This window comes from Physella acuta, unplaced genomic scaffold, assembly GCF_028476545.2.
Source record: "Physella acuta isolate Inbredline_101_S28 unplaced genomic scaffold, ASM2847654v3 ptg000890l, whole genome shotgun sequence".
Lineage (NCBI taxonomy): Eukaryota > Metazoa > Mollusca > Gastropoda > Physidae > Physella > Physella acuta.
Genome location: NW_026732407.1, coordinates 280,098 through 303,221, shown reverse-complemented (window position 1 = coordinate 303,221; position 23,124 = coordinate 280,098). Strand labels below are relative to the sequence as shown.

Genomic DNA, 23,124 nt, shown 5'->3' with positions numbered 1-23,124 from the left:
GGTGGGGTTGGGAGGCTGCCATCTTGTATTATGTTCAGCTGGTTTTTTTTTTTTTTTAAATCTTACTAAGTTTTTCATTATTGTTGGTTTTGAAGCGTCTTTTCGCTTGACGCTCAGTATAGAATCATTGCACGACTGTTAATGGAAATAGCTTATACCTGTTATTATGTGCAAATTGTACATAATTTACACCTGATATAATGTGTAACTAGACATACATCATAGATAATAGCTTGACAGTTTACACCCACTCGTGTGTAACAGTAAAGTTTCCCTTTCAAACCTGACGGTCTATGGGGCAAGTGAAGTAAAGTTCACTTGTTTCTTCTGACCTCGGCATATGAAGAGATAGTGTGGTCAGCACTATGCCCAGCCACCTTTACTCTGTGTAACTGGACATATTTACATCTGATTCAAACAGTTTTGAGCATTCAGGCTTAAATTGTAAACAAACAAAAAATGAAAACAAACCAACAAATATTGATATAATTTATTATTGTATATTATTCTGTAATATGTGATAAATAAAGAGTGAACAGAATGTGTAAGTAAAGCTGGTTATGACATTGACCAAATTATCTGGTTACCATAGTGACTAATGTTAATAATCAACAAAGGAATTAACTGTCCCACTGTGGCATACATCTCATCAAAAACGAACATTTCACTTCCTTAAATTTATCTAGATCTAAATTAACATTTCTTTTTTCAAAATATCACATTTTTCCTGCTGATTTAATCTTTGAATAAATTAAGTCACTTATATTTTGGAGATAATTCAAGGGAGAGAAGAAACAATGAACCCAATTTGGTAGACAGATTAATGTGTAACTATGGAGACGTGCACACAAATCTTTAAATCCCATACCTGTACACTTTATTATTAACATGTTTTAAGGATATCCAATGAATTATTTGTAAAATGAAAGATAACATTTTTGTCAGAAGAAATCTTCCTTGATTAGAAATGTTCACAACATTAGATTAACAGAGTACATGAGTAGGTTCTTAAGGAATTTGTTACATGAAGGGCAGTCACATGCAGGATTATATTCTGTTGGGTAGAAATTGTATGTACAGGGTTACACAGTAATAATAAATCCTTGAGTTTATTTGGGGGGGGGGGGTACATACAGTTCTAGCTTGTTGAATAAATGGGAGGCTTTAAATGTTATCCAAAGGCTAAATTAATGAGGCAAGTATAAAGTTTAGCCTAAGGCTAAATTAATGGGGATATATAAAGTTTTAGCCTAAGGCTGAATTAATGTGGGGATGTATAAAGTTTGAGCCTAAGGCTGAATTAATGGGGATATATAAAGTTTGAGCCTAAGGCTGAATTAATGTGGGGATGAATTTGAAGAAATCACTGGCCATCTTGATACAAGACAAAGATAAATGAACATCAGCTTTTTTTGTTCACAAGCTGTAGGTTCAGGTTACATGAAAGACGAGCAAATATAGGAGGGGGGGGGGATATACAGGGAACATGACAGGTTTGGTGAATGTTTTACTAATCAGGAGCTGTGGCTAGCAGAGAATGCCAGACAGGGGTCAATGTTCTGTCATTTACAAAATATTCTCTCATTTTAACAGAATTTTAACAATTTAATTTAATGTTCTGTCATTAACAAAATATTCTCTCATTTTAACAGAGTTTAGACAATTTCATTTAATGTTCTGTCATTTACAAAATATTCTCTCATTTTAACAGAGTTTAGACAATTTCATTTAATGTTCTGTCATTTACAAAATATTCTCTCATTTTAACAGAGTTTAGACAATTTAATTTAATGTTTTGTCATTTACAAAATATTCTCTCATTTTAACAGAATTTTAACAATTTAATCTCAAACAACTTTTTAACCATGTAGAAAAATTGAATATTTGAAAAACATACAAAAATGTTAACATATTTAAATTTACAGAAGTAATAATAAGAAACAGTAATTAAAATGGCATTGTTAAGTTTTTACAAAGAAATTATATTTAGCAACATGCAGTTTATATCATCAGCAGAAATCTTAATCAGACATTGTGAAACTAATTGGTGTAAATCAAATCAGCTGACAATAGGTGTCTCTCATCTGATTCACACAAACCAGGTTTCACAGAATAAAAATAAATTAACTTTACCTTGTGATACGTCAATCGCATCAACGGCCAACACTCAACACTTTGTTTGAAACATAAATGTACATAATATGGTTATACGGGCTACATATCTGATGTACGAAGGGTAGCAGGCTGGACATGACATCAATCTACTGAACACATTTAACCTGAACTTTGACCTCTGCAGTGCAATCATGTGTGTACATGTGTAGTTAAACTCTGACCTACAGGTCATTAGGTCACACACCTGGTGATTACATAGTTGTACAGGTGTGTCAAACCTTGTAACACATTTGGGTTAGAACTGGTTAACCAGTTAACCACTCAACATAACACATGATGACATCACGAGTGTTGGATGGGTACACACATCACAGATGTTTTGATATTTGTCCCCTCAGTTCAAATCATCTTGAGACAAATTGTTGCTTTTATAAATACCACTATGTGTGTAAAGAAATCTATATGGAATTTTAAAAATTAAACCCAAACACACCACAGTTTGCAACATATTAACATAAACAGATATTTAAATATGAGTATTTAGATATTTCTTTATATTTAAAATTTACAGAATAGTCTCATGCATTATGGTCCCTAATTGATTGGTACATAGGTAAAACATTGCATAAATTTCTTGCATATATTTGCTTTCATTCAATTATTTACATACAGTTAAGCAAAATGAAAGTCTGTAATACACTTTAAGAATGATACCAATTTACAGTGATATATGTTTTTCTGAGTAAGTTTTAAATAAGTTATTTCAAAATAATTTAATATTTTAACAATACTGAAGGTACTTCATTTTCAACTCTCTGAACTTTCTTTTGTGAACTGATTCTAATTATTTGGGGTTAAGAGGGTCATCCATAAATGTCCTCACACTTCTGTGTGGGATGTGTGGGGGAGGGTGACAAAGAGAGGTATGTTAAAGTGTGATTTCACACTTCTGCGTTTTATAACCAGTAATTTTGTTTGAAAAGATAATTAAGAGTTATTTTGCATTTTTAACAGGGTTTATGTAAAATGCAATAAAAAAAATCAATAACAATCTAAAAACTTTATATAATAAATCCTTTTTCAAGAAACAATTTGGAAAATATGTGGGTGGAGCTAAAATTTGTGACCATTTATTATGAAGAGGGAGGGAGGGGAATAATAAAAATAAGTGTGATGTCATTTAAGGACAAATCCTAAACATTAAAATAAAACATTTTGATTTTTTAGCCATTTTGAAATGTAATAATTTTCTTGTTTTAAAAATAATTTACAGATATAACTATTCACACATTTCCCTTATATTTAATGTAGTTAGGTTATTTATAAAAAGCAATGTGCAAAGAGCTTTGTGTAGAAAAACAAAGTTCAAAATACTGGTATAGTAATGTGTTGCTTTCCAACTTTCATTTCTTTAATAACAAATAGTAATCTTCCTCATCACTTTAAGCAGCTGCAAGAGTTAATTCCCTTTTCAGCCTTAGCCACAAGATTTATCTGCACTTGTCAACTTTGAAAGTTCATTTTTCTTGGAATTTTACAACAGCTCTAAGATTATGTTGCTGTTAAAGGACACAGGTGAGAGATGTGTTCTCAGATTTTTTTGTGTGAAATCATTCATCACACTGATAGCTTGAAATAGCTTCAGAGTCAGCCAAAATTAGCTCAAGAGTCAGCAATATATAGCTCAAGAGTCAGCTGTGAATAGCTCAAAAGTGAGCTTCAAATAGCACAAGAGTCAGCTTCAAATAGCACAAGTCAGCCAAAACTGATGCAGATTTCTGTTAACTATAAATTTTCAACAGTGCTGGAAGGTATGTTTTGTTCCTCTTCTGTCTCAAACCCATTTTGTGTTTTTAACAGGAACCTAAGAGAAAAAAACAATATTTAAAAAATTTGACTGATGCAGCAGCAAAACAAGCTTTTTTTTAAAAAAATAAAATGTTTTTTGAAAATTTAGAAAGCTTTTATAAAAATTCTCAGTAGAAATTTTATTTAATAGGGAAGTGTAAAATAGTGATAAATTTGTTCTCAGTTGTTTTATAACTATGAAGCTATTAAAAAAGAATGTATAAAAGTTCATTATATTGGTTAAAAACAGTTCAAACATGACAAAATTTAACTTTTTATATTCTATTATTTCTATAATTGATGTACTAAAAATATTTATTTCAAATTTATTTAGAATATGATGAGAGTAATTTAAAAAGAAATGAAATAAATTTTAAAGGTCTTACAGTTCTCAATCCTTCCCTCCCCTTGAAACTTCTGATGGAAATCATCAATTGTTCTCTAGGGTCAACCTCAGGCTCATACTTTGGTCTTTGTTTGACTGAACTACTCTTTGATTTCACTTTCACTGGAGCAGGGGGTGGTGGGGGAGAGGCTAATGAATTCAACTCCCTTAAAAAAGAAACTTTTTATTAGCCAGTACAAGATATAGGCCTACCGAATACAATAATATAATATCATTAGAACAAACTAAAGTACAGCTCCAATATGGAAAACAAGTTATTTTTAAAACAAATCTTTTACAAGTACACATTAGAATGTAGTTACATAAACTTGCACTTAAGTTTCATAAATAACTTTTTTTTTTATTTAGTAAAATAACAGAGTAGCTTCCCTTGAATAAAAAATAACGTAGTTAATAATTTCTTTAATTACAGCTTAAAATATAGGTTAGGTTGAAAATTGATTATTATATTCATAAATAAAAATGTTGACAGAACTAAAGTGAATACACAATTTTCTATCCTTGCTTAACCTACAGACAGACTGCTTATTAAGTTAATGGACAAGTGACATCTGTGGATTTAGAGGTCTAAAATGGGAACTTTTCTAATGTTTGCATCATGTAATCAGTGAAAATATTGACAGCATTCATTAAGTAGTCAAGAATTTAAAATAAATAAATAAATTACAAATGGACAAAAAAAAAGGGTGGTTACCCCTTGTTGACTGGGAGAGAGGTTGGCTGGACATTGTCCACTATCTGTGTGGTCAGTAGGTTTTGGTTGAGTGCCAACTGCTGTTTCCACTGAAGTGATTGGGCTTGTAGGGCCAGGTACTGGGCCTTCAATGTGTCATGTGACTTGAGTGTGTCACCACTAGAAAAATAAAACCAAACATAGAACTAGGTAATAGAGTGGTCTAATTTTGTAAATTATCTTGTGGTTGTTCTGAGATGTCAATAGAAAAGGAAAACAAAAACATTTTGCACTGGAGTAGATTTTTTAAATCAAAATTGTATTTTTAGGCCCACTTTGTTTGGTCATGTGGGAATACTCTGTCTGAAAGTGTATAAACATTTGTTTTTGCTATTGGTGTTGGAGTAATGTCCAAATACTGGTTTCATTTTTTAAAAATAAGTTTGTTTAATGTCAGCTAATGCTTTAGTCTTAATGTACCAAGGGATACTTTTAAATAGTCAGTAATACGATGGTAATAAGGGGATTTAAAATAAAGTAAACTACAGGGTTTTAAAAATCAGCATGGGGTGGGAAAGAGTGGAGGAATGTTTGAAAATATACCATGAAAATTAAATATTAATTTGATTAAAAATGAGTTACAAGCTGAATTAATAAAGAAATAAATAGAAATAGCAAAAAGAAAGCATTTTAAATTTTAGAGTAATTTTAGGTAATATTTATTTTAATTAAGTTATAATTACCTGTCTGATGAGGCAGCGCTGTCCACAACATCAATGTCCACAGGTGTGGTCATTAGCTGACTGGACCTAAACTGACTGTGATTTGATGGCTGTGAATTCATGAGTAACCTAGGGGTTGATCTGGTAGCAAGCGGGTCTGAGCTTGACGGGTCATTATCCACCGGCCTTGTGTCTGACCGTGAGGTGGAATAGCCAGTGGAGTTGGTGGATAAGTTGGTGGAACTGTTGGCAGTGTCTGACCAAGCTGAGTACACAGCTGTGGAGCTGCTGCTCAGTGGGTAGGTCTTGACTTTAAGAGAAGATTTGATTTGACTGACCGGTCTGCTAGCAGGAAGGTCACTAGCTCCTGCTTTAAGCACTGAGGATTCTTTTTTGTTTTGGTCTATGGTTAAAGATGTTGATGAAACATGGACTGTGGATTGAGTATCAGGTTGGGGCTTGGCTTTAAGAAGCTTTGGTGGTAGGAAACAAACGCTGGACAGGTCTTCACTGGTCAGTACAAATTCTTCTTTAGGAGCAGGGGTAGTTGGGGTGGGCTGGTTCAGTTGGGCATCAATGGCTGATGTCAAACCATAAGAAAATGGTGCAATAGAAAGTGGTACTGCCCTGAACACGCCAGTTACAGCCTCTTTAGTGGAGGGCTCAGGAGGTTTTTCTTTAGAGGTTTCATCCACTTTAACTGCAGCGGAAAAGTCATAACCATTTGGCCCAAGGGGGATAATCAGCTCTTCGACAGTCTCAGAATAATATTCCTCTTCATCTTCTTCATTTACATTCTCTCTCTCATTGCTGTATTTTCCTACACTAGTGTCCACAAAATTGTCACTAGGGTAAGATGTGACATTTCTGTCGGTAGTTAAGTCATCTACAACATCACTGGAACTATCACTTTCACTGTCACTATCTTTCTCATTCCTGTCAAAATTTCTGTTGACAGTGTCACTATTTATATTGACACTGTCAATAACTTTCTCAATGATGCCATCATCATCGAACTCTGGGGGTGGTGGCACTGTCTCAGGTAGGACTGTCATTTCCTCGCACACAGCAATCTCTTGGGAACCACCTCCATAACTGTGGGACAGGCCGCCATTGAATGGCACCTCCTCACACACAGGACTCTCAACTTCCTTGGCATGAACTTTCTTCCCCAGTTTCCTACTCAGAGAGCCACTTTCAGACTCTGACCTAGAGTCCTTAGAGTCAGTCCGGTTGTGCTGGATGACTGATCCCGTTTCAGAGTTGGTATCGGAGCCATGGACAGACAGGCTGATGCTGTCCTCAGGGGAAGTAACCTCTGACAGGTGTGGGTTCTCCAGCGCTAACTTGCTCATTCTCTCAACAAACTGTGCCATCTCATTCTTGTACCCAGAATTCCCTGAAAATAAATATAACTATTAATGCAATGCTGTTTAAAATAAAACAATGATCATTATATACTACACATGTAGTGATTTAATCTTGCTGTCTTTGTTACTTTCATATTTTTAAAACTAATCTCTGTATTCAATTAAGTAATTATACAATTGTAAAATTATGTGACCGATTCTTAAAATAATAGACTATATTTGCTTAAAAATACTTGTCGTTTACATTTTTCCAAAACAAGTTATATAATTGGTAAGAATTATAAATTGAATTGTAAATTTGCTATTTATTTTTAAAATTTTATATTATTTAAGATTTTAAAAAACTTTAATGCTAAAAATATTCATTTTAAAGAAGCATACTTTTAAAACTATAAAAAACAAAAAAATGCAAAGTAAATTAAAAACTAAGAAATTCTACAAGTTCAGCAAAAGAATTTGTGAAATAAAGCTGAAAATGGTGAGATAACATGGGTCGCCACAACCCGTGGGTCATGGCCCAAAAGTCAGACCCAGATCTACTTGTGCATCTGTGCATTGAATAAAACATTATATTAAAACAGCAAGAAACTAAATTAACACGGAAATGAAAATCTATTTAGATATAAAATTAACAGCAAGAAAAAATTAGAACAAAAAGATACTCAGAGAAGCAAAAAAAAAAAAACCTTCAGTGTCAGCAGCTTGCTTGAATAAAGTTAATTCTAGAATAAGTTTTTTAAGTTAAATAACAACATACAAGTTAGTTTTATTAGGCAGCTGAAGTAATGTTGGTCTGTATGATCTTTTAAACAGCATTAAGTGAACTATGTTTTGTAAGCATTTAAAGTATTTTCATTTCAAAATTAAAAAATGAGTTGTTTTTTTTCAATTATTAAATCAGTTATTTATAAGAAAATTGTAAATTATAAAACATAATAAATAAGCAGAAACAAATTTGTTAGAAATGTATTATTAATACAAAAATTTCAGTATCGTTGCTTCATTAAATGAATGCTTTAAAATAGAAATCTATTACAACAATGACATCAATACTTATCCAAACTTTTTATAATTGTCACTTAAAATATTAGACAAATTTTATAAGGGCATGCTAAAAAATTTTTAAAGATATTTAATCAGTATTATTTTAAATAAAAGTGTTAAGAAGAACAAAAAAGAAAATTAAACAACCAACATCTAAAGAAGCATTCAAAAAATAAACTAGATTAGATGTGTACACCTAGCAGATAATTGTGTTTTTAATAGATCTGAGCCTGGAATACCTTCCTCAACGTAAGAAGAAGTTAAAATTGTTTCTTCTGCAAATTGTATAGTCTGCTCAAAATCTAAGCTGATGTCCTCGATAGTGTCAACTGATCCCAGACTGGTGATGCTGAACTTACGAGCTGTGTGTTGTAGGGATATGTTAAGTAATGCAGAAAAAACTAAGCATGAATGTTTCCATTTCTAACAATTGTTCAAAACTAAAAAATTTAAATTTTGAAGATCAATTTTTAAGAAAATCAGCCAAATGTGTTATATTTGCATCAACTAATTTTTGAATTTTTTTGTAAATCATTTGTGAGTTAAGAACATAAATTTCTAGTATATTAAAATAAAATTATATTAAAACCAATCTGTAGACAAAGATATATCTCATAATCAAAACTAAACAAACGAAAACCAAAAAAAAAATCTTTTCAAACCAAAAATAATAAACAAATTGAAGATTAACATTACAAGTTAGATTTTTTTAGTTTCTATCACCTTAGTATCTGTTTATAATTGTTTTTATAACATGCAAATAATTGTACTTACTGATAGTTTTACAAATATTTTTAACACTGTGATAACATTTATGACATGTAGGCCCTATACTAGACATATCAAAGAAAAAAAACTGCAACAGTTAATAATATATGTTCTCTGAGGAAAATGTTTCCATTCCCATATATAATTAACTTGTTACAGGGTTATTTCCTTAGACATGTATAGTATACATGTGGTAAGTGTAAATGTGGTTTTAGATTATCCAACTCAACCAACAAGGCAAGTGATTTTAAAATTAGTAGAGTTGTGTCCCATTACCTTTATGTAACATGCCTAATAAATTTCCTTTTAACTCTAACAATAGCCAGTTTCTTGTGGCATTGATACAAATAAATCAAAAGAATATTTTTTCTACATGATAATCAAATATTCATTTGATTTTAACAAGGCAGACGCATTTTTCATATTTAATAAAAATTAATTGTATACTTGACATTATAATGTAATCAAGCATTCTAATTAAAATATCAAAATGTACACAATAATAAAGTTTTTGAATTCCCTCTTTACTGTCTGCAAAAATGGGTAGTAACTAGAAATAAAAACATTTACTACACATGCAGTAAACTGGAAGTAATTACTACACAGGTAGTAAACTCAACACATTTACTACACAGGTAGTAAACTCAACACATTTACTACACAGGTAGTAAACTAAACACATTTACTACACAGGTAGTAAACTAAAAGTAAAAACATTGACTACACAGGTAGTAAACAAGAAGCTTACCATGTCCTGGTGAACTTTTGGCACTGGAAGTGGCCAGAGAAGTGTTGTCCTCGTTCACTTCTGTTTCCTTGTCAATCAATATTGGCTCATAGGATGTTTCAATTAATCTTTCATCCACCTCGAAATTGTCAGGAGGGGGCTCTGTGGGAGGGGGTGGGGGGATAAATGCACAAGGACGCTCATTGTAGGGCTGCACCTGGTGCAAATGAGTTGAAAAGTTTATGTTAAGACGCACACTAGTTTTAAACAAAAAGTATATAATATCAAAATAAGAACATTTTCATCTGTAAAAGAGATGATTTTTTAAAACTACATGTATACAAAATAACAAAAATGGGGCATCTACTTGCTTTAATATTGAAATTTTAAAACTTGTCAATAAAAGTATACAGTAGAATAAAAACTTTATAATTTAGATCATTTACTAGACGCATAGGAAAGTAAATTGACAATCCTATGTGATAAAAAGAGCATGATGGTAAATAATGAGGTTTTAGGATTCCTGCACAAACCTGTTCTATTTTCTCATCATCATCATTCTCATCATACTTGTTATTGACTTTTATCAATGTTGGTTTCTCTTCTTCAAACTGAATTCCGTTTAAGATGTCGTCAAATGTCGCCTGAGCTGATGTCACAGAACTGGACAGGCTGGAACTGTCCGCTTGGTCCTCAGTGGCTGGTCAGAAGAAATTTTTATTACAGATGTGTAACAGATAATTAAATGTGATATACAACTATGTGACTGTCTAAGGTTTGGATAGGGAATTTATTTATTACCACTATAATTATCTAGTTATGGTTAAGAAAGAGAAGTTTCTAAGTCATGACTGTTTAGTTAGGCTTAGGATACATAAAGGTAGATGAAGCTAGGCTTCAAAAGAAAATGTCTGACTTTGGCTAGAATGGAATGCATTGTTTTTTGACCGAGCCTAGTAAAATATATGATGTCTAGGGATAGATAGCATATGTTGTTGTCTATCAGAGCTGAAATATGGCTCATCTTAGTTTACAACAGATTAACTCAGTTATTTTTCAACAATACTAATACTTTACAAAAGTAATTCTGACTAGTAAACAAATTTCAATGGTCACAATATTTTTTCATCTTTGATTACTGAAGTTTTAAAAATGCATAGGCATATATTAAAACAATTAGAATATTATTTTCCAATATTTTGTTTTAATCTGTTAGTTTTTTAGTTTAAGTGAAAAAGTGATTGTTAATAAAGTATATAAATCTTTCCTCACTAGCAGAATTAAATGCTTGTTCCTCTTGATGATGCAGACTTGAAACAATTTCTTCTTCAATTTCTACACTCTCTGTAGGAAATTAAATATCAGCATACTTCTTATTACACAATATTTTTATAAAGATCTGTCAGCTTTTAAACACAAGCAAAATTTTAACAATACATAATAAGAGTAAAGCTAATCTTTTTTAAACGTTTGATGGGATATGAATTCTTGGCTCTTTAAGCAAAAGCTAATGTAGAATTATCAGAGGTTTTATAAATAGTGTAGAGTTACTGAATTATCAGAGGTTTTATAAAATAGTGTAGTGTTACTGAATTATCAGAGGTTTTATAAAATAGTGTAGTGTTACTGAATTATCAGAGGTTTTATATAATAGTGTAGTGTTACTGAATTATCAGAGGTTTTATAAAATAGTGTAGTGTTACTGAATTATCAGAGGTTTTATATAATAGTGTAGTGTTACTGAATTATCAGAGGTTTTATAAATAGTGTAGTGTTACTGAATTATCAGAGGTTTTATATAATAGTGTAGTGTTACTAAATTATAAGAGGTTTTACAAAATAGTGTAGTGTTACTGAATTATCAGAGGTTTTGTAAAATAGTGTAGTGTTACTGAATTATCAGAGGTTTTATAAAATAGTGTAGTGTTACTGAATTATAAGAGGTTTTATAAAATAGTGTAGTGTTACTGAATTATCAGAGGTTTTGTAAAAATAGTGTAGTGTTACTGAATTATCAGAGGTTTTGTAAAAATATTGTAGTGTTACTGAATTATCAGAGGTTTTGTAAAATAGTGTAGTTTTACTCACCTTGATGTGTGATAGGATTATCAGCTACATCCACAACCATGTTGGCTTCTTGTGATAAGCTTTCATCAGTTCTGGTGTCTTCAGGAGAGCTAGGGGCTGGAGGAGGTAGTGTGGTTTGTGGGTTGGTGGGTGTGGTCTGTGATACTGTGGCTGTGACTTGTGAATTTGTTTGTGATACTGTGACTTGTGGAAGTGTGGTTTGTGGTTCTGTTGGTGTGGTTTGTGGTTCTGTGGGTGTGGTTTTTGGTTCTGTGGGTGTGGTTTGGGGTTCTGTGGGTGTGACTTTTGGAACTGATGGTGCAGGAACAGGTGGTGCAGGAGGAGCAGGTGCTTTTCTTTTCTTCATAGACGGAAGAGTTCCAGTGTTCAAGGGAGGCGAAGTACTTGTAATGCTAGTTGCCTCAGACTTTTCATGCAGTTCTACAATGGTTGATATTTTAGAAGGTGATTCGTGAGCGGCCACATCATTACTGGCCATTTCTGTGCTCTCTATGGACGTTGTGTCGATGCTTGTTTTAAACTTGGTTCCATTGAGGTGAGCAGCTTCTGGTGACTCACACCCACTCAAGGTGAGCTCATGATAACCACTGGAGTCTGAACTGTTGCGCGAGTGAAGGCGGTTGAGAGCATCAGAGCGTGACGAATGTTGAACAGGTAGACCTGAGTTCTGCACTTGTGGCGTGCTATTATGCTGGCTTTGAGGAACTGGAGCACTGGCATTGTCTGCAGGTATCTCCTGCACCTTTATTTGCACCTGTGCAGGAACAGGTGGGGCAGGGGCTCGTCGTTTCTTACGAGCAGGTGCCACTAATGTGTGAGCGTTTTCTGAATTATTATTTCCTATATCCTCATCCACTGGTTTAGTTGAAGGAATGAACATGGACTTGGGTCTGTTGTCTGGCTCAGGGTTGCGCCGGGTTGGGGGAGGTGTCCTGGGTTTTTGTGCTGGAGCTGAGTTAGATTTTTGACTGCCAGAAGAACTGGTCTCCATGTTTGTCTCAGACTGGAATCAGAGTTTTGGAACAATTCTTACAAATGTTACCTACATTTTAAACAACTGAAAATATGTGCTAATATCTAATTCAGTTTAAATAAATAAGTCAAAACTCTCCATTGCAAATAGCTTTGGCTTGTTTATGTCTAAATTGTTATACATTTCACTGTAAAAACATATTGGCAGAATTTCAATTTTTGTGAAAACATTATACTTGTCCCAGGTGTATTAAATTAGCAGTATCCCATTGTATTTTCATGGAATTAGTAAAGTCAGAAATAGTTAGCCTGAACAAGGACACACTAGGTGCAAACATCCTGTTTGAGTTAGGCTAAGGTGTAAATCTCACCTCACATAAATACTACCAGAGGTAGACTGGCTGTAGGTATGGTTTATTTAATTAAAAACATGTTACTTTATATTCAAGTAGCAGGTTTATTTCATTAAAAACATACTGCTTTATATTTATGTGGCAGGTTTTTCATTGAAACTTACTGCTTTATATGTATGTGCTAAGTTATTTCATTCAAAACTTACTGCTTTATATTTTTTATCCTTTTTAGAGAGGAATGAAAGAAAACTCCTCTTTTTCTTTGGCTCTGCTGTTTTAGTTGGAGAAGGTGTGGAAAATGAAACCTTGTCATCTTTGGGTACTGGCTTAGACAGGTCAGGTAACGAAACTGCATTGTTTTGTAAACCTATAAAAGTAAAAAACAAATGTAAACAAACATCAATGTTGGAAGTAATAAATGGCAGCAATATTTGGATCATTTTTACACTTAATGTTTAAAAATATACCATTTTTATTTTTTTTAGAGCATTTTTCTTTTTTTTTGGTAAAGTTATTTTATTTAAAATAAAGAATATCTTGGTTGAGACTATTTGACTAAAGCTTACATTAAAATATCAAGACAAAAGCACAACTTTTCATATTTAGTTGCTTCTTTTCAAAACCACTCAATATTAGATAGAAAAAGATTTGCTACTTTCAAATGAGGCATATGAAAACAATCTCTACTCTGGAATTTATCTGGCCAACCCACTCTTCAACAGATAAAGTTATCTTCAACCTTGATGATTGTCACTTATAGATAATCCCAGCGTTTGATAGGCTAACAAACCAACAACTAACTTGTTCATTGCATTTTAGCATACATTTTTTTAAATTTGTTTTATAAATTAATTTAATGTGGGTGAAGTTTTTTTGTGATCAAATGGACATTGGCTAGTTTGACTGGTGGTAGAGGCTCGCATATGTTCTAAATGGTAGCAGGTGGCACACTTCTAAATGTTTTATATGCCCAATATTTTGATAAACTGACATTTGGTCATTCTAAAATACTGTCCCAAAATCAGGTCCATGAAAACCAATTTAGTTGTGACAATGGACAGGGCAGTTATAGACCATGTTGCGAGGGGCTACTTTACTTTCAAACTTTGTCGTACAAATGACCACGACCATGTTGTGATGGACAAATTATCCGTACCAATGCTATGCAGCCAGTACTCAACTACCCACTTACTAACAGTGATCTGGTTCACGTCATGAATGTAGCCAGTACTCAACTACCAACTCACCAACAGTGATATGGTCCACATCATGAATGTATGTAGCCAGTACTCAACTACCAACTTACCAACAGTGATGAGGTTCATCTCGTGAATGCCCATCTGTTGAATGCTGGCATTTAAATCCACAACTTCCCCAGGTTTTCCGGGTATCTGTAAAACATGTCTTCTGGGGTCAAGGCCTTTGTCCTCACACACCAAGTTCATGAGTTCACCCAATGCCATTTGAGGACTGATGCGCAGGACAGTTTTCTGACCTCTAGGGAGGTTTACAGTAAATCTCTGGGTCATCTGGCAATTCGTGAAATGTTAATTAGTTGATATAAATAATTAGCTAAGTAATTTGAAAAATAAGATTTCTAATTGAACTGGTACGTTTACAAAGGTTTTGACGTTTTGAAAACCAAATTAAATTTACTTATTATCAAGCATTGTTTGGATAAAATTGTTTTCTGAGTTTCTTCCAGGCATACTTTTTTATCGCCTTCCCCCCCCCCCCCCTGAACGAAATGAAATTTATATAATTTATATAGAAAATATATACTTTTAACAGTGTCCGCCCCCCCCCCCCCCGAAAATTTCAAGTGCCCCCCCCCCCCCTCCGGAGAAAAAAGTCTGGAAGAAACACTGATTGTATTTGGCCATATAAATGTTGGCATGAAAATAAAACCAAACAATAACCTCCGTGTTAACGGCTTGAAATAAAGACTGATTGAAAACAGAGCTGACTGATTATACAAATGACTGCTGTTCACGCATGGAATACGCTACAAGACTGGTCCACTGGAACTAATGTGTGTGACACGCTATAATATTCTTGACTTTATAGTTACTACATAGGGCAGGTCTATCAGGCCTACTCTGTAGCCTATGATGTTCTGTTAGGCTAATTCAAAACCTAAATATTGTATCGTGGGACAGACGCTGTACATTGTTATCGTTGACAGCAGCAGACTGTGAACTCTGGCTACAGGTCAGTGAGTGAAGACACCGACAGCAGATCTGATTTGAGTGGTTAGCGGGGTGTGACGCCCGTCCGAGCGGTTCATGGCGTGTTTGAGCGTCAGGTCACAAGCATGAAACCAGTTCCAGGTCAGAGGTCACGTACAAAGGAAATCTTTGACGACGGCTGAAATAACCAGGGCGGGATGGAATTCACGTCTTCTCCGCGCGCCCTGAGTATCGTCTCCACCAACTCAGATCAGTGGGAGACTAGGTCTTTTGGTTGCTTAGCAACCACAAAATCATAGTGTAAGCTACTTGCTCCCTATTTGTTCTACTGTTTGTTCTCGAAAAACCAGAAGATCGTAATTTAATTTATCATGTTTGTTCCCTAAAGAACAAAAAAAAACCTAAACAAATGTTCCGCATTTTGTGTATTACCTCAAAAGGTTTGTCTTGTTTCGAGGGTTTATTTTTAGACTTGGCCGCGAGATCGTCTTTGCTGACAATACGAACCACTCGGCCGCCCAGCGAGCCGATGGTCTGGTTGGCCTTGTAGGCCAGGGGCTTGCCCGTGTCCTCGGCCACCAGCTGAAGGGCCAACCCAGACGGGTTAAGTCGGCTCTTGGCGGCCAGACAGACCAGTAGGTCCAGCATAGGGGTGCTGAAACGTCACAAGCCTCGTTTGTAAGCTAAATATTAACGGTCGTAATGGGGGGAGGGGGGGGGGGCGTTAGAAGTTTGGGAAGACAGTCTAGGTGTCTGGTGTGACCTCGGAAGTTTGAGCACATCTTCAAGGTTTCCATAGTGACACTACCGCTAGAATATGTTCAATAATTTTAAAATCACTATTTCAATACTTAAAGATAGGCCAACAGAAGAATTTTTTAAAGTAGGGCCTAAAATAATTTAAGCGTTAAAAAATCGTATTCTAAAATTTAAACTCTCCGCTAAGCGGTAAAGTCATGCGCAGAAACCTTGAAGATGGCCGACCAATCTGTGGACGAAAGAAAGCTGTTAATCTGTGTTGACTGACAATAAACACACAAGAAAGAAATTGTCGAGAAATATCTAGGCTTGAAATTTTGGTAGGGGCGCCAGCTGTGTCTAATTAATTAAGTGTAAATAAAATGTATCTAGTCTAGGTCTAAGTTGGTCTTTTTCCCCCATTCGCACACCGAATCAAACACACCACCACCCACCCCTTGCGCAGATACTTGTTTAGACAGCCCCCGCCCCCCCCCCTATACGACTTGTTTAGACAGGTTAAAAACATGACTTCCGGAAGTGACGTAGCAAGCTGGCTCCAGTGAGTAAATCGGGCATGTTTACCTTAAGTCGTCGATGACAACATTACAGCCGCCCCCTCCTCCTCCTCGGTTTTACATATAGGCTGAACATCTTTAAATGTTCAGTACAATTAAATTATTGCTAATAGAATTATGAGAGGATCGGATATTAATTAACTAATTATTCTGTAATGAGGGAAAAGAGAAAAAATCACAGAATTAAAATGAAAGTAACGACCAACTAATCGTGATCTAGTAAGCAAATATTTTTTTCTGCTAAAGTGGGACAATCCGTGACGGTTTTACAGTAACGACCGACGCTTTCAGAATGCGCATGTTAAATAGGCACAACTTTATCCCTAAGATAAAGGTAGACCAATTAGAAGTCTTGATACAAATGTGCACCAATTAAAACTGGCCACAAATGTGCACCAATTAAAAGACTTGAGGGGGGGGGGGGGAGGGGACGGTGTAGTCCGGCGGAACCGTTAATGGTTGCTAAATTCCTGGTTCGAACCCCCGGGCAGACTAGGCTCGTTAGCAAGGGACAGCAGGCCATCTAGGAGAGACAACTCCAAAATCAGACACAGATTGTTCTTGGTTGGACAAAGGAAGCTAATCCAGAAGAAAAGCTGGCTAAAGTCGGAGTCATATGGCGCATAGTTTGACACGTAATACTTATTGTATTTGGGAGAATCTACAAATTATAATAAATACAAAGAGTTACTTTTTAACAGTTGAATTTCTTTTTTTATTTTTAACTATAGGCAATAAAACTAAAAGTTGTTTCCCCTGGTTACTTGGAATGCATAGATGGGAAGTAACTTACATGTATTCATATACAACTAATTATTAACAGCGCATGTATTAACGGATTCAATATTAATAATATTGTGATTATTAATTATAATTACATACAAGGCTTTTGTAATATAGACTAAATATGGCATTACGCAGATAGAACGAATTGCTACGAAAGAAAGAAGGGGAGTGTATAACATACAAGGAAAGAGGTTTTGATTTTTCTAAAAGTACACATTAATACGTGACAATTTTTGGAAGGATTTGTATTTTACCGAAGGAGGCGGGGACAGGTTTGAGTTTTATGGCGTCGATTTCGGGAAGTCAAGTTTTTTGTTACATCATAGAGCGACAGAAGGTGGGGATTAAAAAAATATGCTAAGCTAGCGTGACGTCATTTCTGGACTTTTCTAAGAGAATTTACGATACGGATTTTATTTTTAAGCATCAAAATTATTTATTGATTTCTTATTGATCTCACTTGTATATTGAAAAGTGGTGTTCGTAAAGTTATTAATTGATAGAAATTGGAATTACCCTCATCATCAGAAAAATTGACTGTTACATGTATTAGAATGTTTCTTGAACCATTTGAAACTCGTTGAATCTTAGGTTCCCTTCACCCCACACTGGGTACGTAAACCCCCAAGAGACATCAACGAATCAGCATGGCTACTTTGTCAGGCTTAAAAAATGGATTCTAATATTTTAAGAACGGTCACAAAATGTTTGGTGCATAATGTCTAAGATTTGTTTTTAAGCTTACAATATTTACATCAAAACTTATGGAAATTTAAAAACGCATCACTAGATATTCTGATTGAGCAAAACTGTTTTATTTAGAAAGAAGTTGGCGGCACAATTCAATACAAATGTATTCTCCAGATTTTTCTTGAAAGTTTAGAGAGGGTTTTATTTAGACCTGTGTCTAATTCATGCGGCCAACATGTTGCACGGAGATGCATGAATTACATTTACTTTTCAAACCTTAGAAAAGCGTTTTTAATCCAATCCATAAAAATGCAGTAAAAGTGGTTTTAAAGGAAATTTATGGAGTAGGCGTATAGAAAATATTTCAGCTTGATTACAATCTGATTTTTTAATTGCAGAATTTCATGACGGTCATAACTAGGCGGCTTCTAAAATAGACGGTTTCCTAAATAGACGGCTGCAGGAGAAAGTTCACAAAATAGGCTGAATATGAAGTTATTTATATAATGGCAATAAATGCAAAGGTAGCAGGACAACAAGTTGACTGAAAAAGTAGAAGGACAACTACTTGACTGGACAAAAAGGTAGTAGGACAACAAGTTGACTGAAAAAGTAGAAGGACAACTACTTGACTAGGGGTCATCCATAAATGACGTCACACTCGTAGGGGGGAGGGGGGGTCCGTAATTTTGTGACGATGTGTGATGAGGGGGAGGGGGGGGTCAGATGTTGCGACGTCACATTTTTGCATTATAAAAAAGCAATGTTAGAAAACGAATTTTAGACGTTATTTCGCGTTTTAGATAACTTTTAATAAATTGTAATAGTTTAGACAAGATTTTGGAAAAATATCGATGTTTTTAAAAAATTCAACTGCAATTTTGAGGGGGGTTGTAGGTTGAGGTGTGACGTCATTTTAGGGGTGGGGTCTGGCTTTTTGTGACGACGTGTGACGGAGGGGAGGGGGGGAGGTAAAAATCGTCAAAAAAAGCGTGACGTCATTTATGGATGACCCCCTGGACAAAAAGGTAGTAGGACAACAAGTTGACTGAAAAAGTAGAAGGACAACTACTTGACTGGACAAAAAGGTAGTAGGACAACAAGTTGACTGAAAGGTAGCAGGACAACAAGTTGACTGAAAGGTAGGAAGACAACAAGTTGACTGGACAAAAAGGTAGCAGGACAACAAGTTGACTGGACAAAAAGGTTGCAGGACACCTTGTCTAAGCGAAAGGCTATCTGCCTGATCTCGACTTCTAAAGTCAATGTTGTCTATTAAGTAGACCTAGATGATCTATTCCAGAGCTCTGGAATACGTGACTTTTTTCTCAGACCAGCGAATAAAACACAATGGGCGCGGCAAGAGGATACATATTTAAGACATTACAATACGTGGGCATAGTGCTGACCACACTATCACTGTAACTATCACTTCATATGCCGATGTCACAGAAACAGGTGGACTCTACTTCAGTAGCCCCGTGGACCGTCAAGATAGAAATGGGAAAGTTACATTAAAATGCATAGACCTCAGAGCTGGATATAGAGAAAAAAAGATATAGCGCTGGACTAAAACAAAAAAGAAAATCAAACTACGACAAGATCCATCAATCAGCATCAGCACACGACATGCCCTGAACCCATACACCGACAACCTTAGTTTACACCCTATGTAATCACGTAAACCCACTACCGTATAACAACGGATCTCTATTTAGTCAGTGTAAACATTCACCAGATTAACTAGTTTAACAAAAATGTTTTAAGCACTATCTCTCCGTAGATAGTGTGTAGTGTGTAGCATTGTGTCAGATAGTGTTAGAAATAGTTCGACAAACAAGCTTTTTTTTTTTTTCGATTAAAGCTATACAAACATTTTTAATAATTAGTTGTAATCAAGTAGGTCTGCATTACAATTGGCGTGTTTTTATAGTTAGATAACCAGCTACAGTGAGATTTAAAAAAATAATTAGGGCCTAATCAGCAGTGTTAGAACTAATTAACTGGCGGGTTGTTTTTATAAAAAACGTGACAACAATTTTCTGATGTGGGACATAGTTTCTTTCTGTGTGTTTACGACTGTCTACCAATATGTATGTCACTTACCTGTGGCTAGTTTCTTTCTGTGTGTTTACGAAAGTCTACCAATATGTATGTCACTTACCTGTGGCTCAGGTCTGACCTCCGCGGGTTCAGGCTTGAACACCTGTTTGTTTTTCTTGGTGAAACGAAACATTTTAGTAGTCCTACACCGCGCGATAACTAGATCTAGCTACAACATCCATGCGGCGACTGGAGATGATACCGTCTTACACACTAGCGGACCAGCCGGCCGTGGGATGGGGGCAACTGAATACTGTGTCCGTCTCCACGCGTTGCTGTGTTAACACACACTCAACACACTTAACTGTTGCCACTGCGTGTTTTCATATAACAATGACCTACATAAACAAACCTGGTATCAGGTACGACAGGCCCCCGTTTCGTCCCCACCCCTACTCGCTTCTAATTATAGCCAGTGGTTACGAGTCGGTGTCACTAGGGTGACGTCACGCACCTACAGGTAGGGCGCTAAATCTACGGACGACAACATTCCGACCTTGTTCGGGAATTCCCTCATGCCTCATTGATCTAGCCATTGATTGATTCTTAAGAAGGTTACCATCTAACGGTCGTTTTTCTATAGGCGGCCGCTTACAGGGGAGGGGGGGGAGCATGTTAGCTTGTACTGTACACAGAGGTGGAGCTATTTTTGGACCGGTCCATTCATTATACACAATATACTTCACCCTACATACACATATTTCACGCTACATTACATCACCATTTACCTATATACAATACTTACACATAGCATCATACAACATAAGATGCAGTCGATGCATATAAACAGCAGACATCAGACAATGTAAACAATGTAAAGGATGGGGCACACAGATACGGAATGATATAGCAAGCGTCGTCTCTTTACACCGGCACTTCACTGCTGTAAAGTGACTGTCGGTCATTTAGTGAGCTTGGCAGCTAGTTTGTCAGTTTGTTTGTTTGTCAGTTTACCTAATTCACCTAAATAGTTAATTTTCACACCAAGTATCTCTAATTAAGAAGCCTAAATATTTGTTCAGGTTATTTGCATTCGGTACTACAGTTTAAAGGATGGGAGGGGGAGAGGAAGGGGGGTGGGACCAGCTGGATCGTTGACTTAGTCATTAGTGAATTTCTCACAGGTAAGTAGCCCCGCCCCTTCGCCATGTTGATAGCGAAGACTTGTCAGAACCTGGTGTCACTAAGTAGCCAGACCCGGTCACTAATCCTCACGGTCAGCTAAAGTCACGGATTAGCAGGGATTTGACACATGTACCTGGTCAATCATCTGGCGCCACCACTCGGGGCGGTGGAGAGACCACTTGACTCGTGGTGACGTCACTAACACGATGTTTACTAATGTGGTTACAGGGACCGGCACGCGGGATGATTAATGCTAGGTGGACCAGTGGACAGAGTGGCCAGAGTGATATGTGGCCAGAGTGATATGTGGCCAGAGTGATATGTGGCCAGAGTGATATGTGGCCAGAGTGATATGTGGCCAGAGTGATATGTGGCCAGAGTGATATGTGGCCAGAGTGATATGTGGCCAGAGTGATATGTGGCCAAAGTAATATGTGGCCAAAGTGATATGTGGCCAAAGTGATATGTGGCCAGAGTGATATGTGGCCAAAGTGATATGTGGCCAGAGTGATATGTGGCCAGGCGACAGGATGGCTAAAGTGACAGGACGGCCAGAGTAGCATATTTGGCCGTCTTGGAAGGATAGCTAGAATGACATCATGGCCAGAGTGACTGGGTGTTCAGGGTAACAGGGTGACAAAATGACCAGAGTGATAGCATGGTCACAATTGATAGGGTGGCCACGAATGAGGTAGCGTGACCGGTGAATGACATAATGGCCAGAGTGATAGCATGGTCAAAATTAAGATGGGCAGAATAATAGGGTGGCCACGAATGAAGTAGTGTGACCGTTGAATGACATAATGGTCAGAATGATAGCTTGGCCACAATTGATAGGGTGGCCACTGGCTAGAATGATAGAGTGGCCACGAATAAGGTTGTGTGACCGGTGAGTGACTTAATCAGCGCATGTGTAACACAGTGCACGGAAATAGCTCATGCGTGCTAGTCTGTTGTTTTAAACATGGCCGTCTATTCCAACACTTGAGAAAGTTAACCTGAGCCAGTCTTACGAAATTATTTCTTATAAAACATAGTGAAATAGGGACATTTCTTGGAATGGTGTAGTTATACAGGGTCTGCATGGCAACATAAAGTGTAGCAATTTTTGTACGAATAATCTGACCATCATTAGCTAGTTCATTGTGTTCAGTTTTGCATTCATTGATTAGGTCTCACAAATATTTAAAAAAAAATAACCGTTTATAATTGTATTTCGTTATTCATAATCATCGGGGTCAAGGTCATATTATGAGCGGTTACGAAAACAACAATGATGGACGGCTTCTGCGCGAGTGATTGCCCCTGATGCTGACATTTATATTATTACTTCCCCTTTCCCTCATGTAGTTATTGATTATCTGATTGATCACGGTATGTTTGAATAAATCAATCAATGAGTAACGTTGTCGTTAGCTTCAGCCAGTGATCAGTATAATCAACTTAAAATAGGTGTTGTTAGCCATATATAATTGCACGCACTAACACAATACATAAATATAATAAAACTTGTAGACATATTGATTTGAATACTCCAGAAACCCGAATTATAGTCTATGTTTGGCTACATCAAAAAATATACACAATATATGATAAAGTTGTTTGAAAAAAAGTACTGATGTTTCAGACTGCAGCGGAATCTGAAAACTTGAAAGAATCAAATTAATGGGGTAGGGAAATGAAGTTGTTATTAATACACATACATATAAATACATGCAAATATCAAAAACAAAAATGCAAATACTGGATAAAAAGATACATAAATCAATGGTAAAAGTGGTACTTGTTGGGGGTTTTTAAACACAAAAATAGAAAGAAAATATAATATA

The 23,124-nt window shown here is 35.7% G+C and overlaps 1 protein-coding gene across 8 annotated transcripts in view; it reads right to left on the bottom strand.

Annotated features, from left to right (window-relative positions):
• Nucleotides 1–475: 475 nt before the first annotated feature.
• The window catches only part of LOC131952724 (mucin-2), a 52,564-nt gene continuing 29,915 nt past the window's right edge, over nt 476–23,124 (bottom strand). For 6 of the 8 annotated variants that reach the window (XM_059315526.1, XM_059315528.1, XM_059315527.1 and 3 more), the window contains 12 exons: nt 15,708–15,930; nt 14,393–14,615; nt 13,293–13,453; nt 11,762–12,764; nt 10,946–11,017; nt 10,207–10,373; nt 9,695–9,890; nt 8,418–8,540; nt 5,786–7,163; nt 5,064–5,222; nt 4,350–4,515; nt 476–3,979 (listed from right to left, as the gene is read on the bottom strand). In XM_059315526.1, the coding sequence (XP_059171509.1) occupies nt 3,950–3,979; nt 4,350–4,515; nt 5,064–5,222; nt 5,786–7,163; nt 8,418–8,540; nt 9,695–9,890; nt 10,207–10,373; nt 10,946–11,017; nt 11,762–12,764; nt 13,293–13,453; nt 14,393–14,615; nt 15,708–15,930 (3,901 nt within the window). In that variant the 3' untranslated portion in view covers nt 476–3,949. Of the gene's footprint in view, nt 3,980–4,349; nt 4,516–5,063; nt 5,223–5,785; nt 7,164–8,417; nt 8,541–9,694; nt 9,891–10,206; nt 10,374–10,945; nt 11,018–11,761; nt 12,765–13,292; nt 13,454–14,392; nt 14,616–15,707; nt 15,931–20,231; nt 20,487–23,124 lie in introns of those variants that run through there. The other 2 variants (XM_059315533.1, XM_059315532.1) reach the window with 2 other exon arrangements.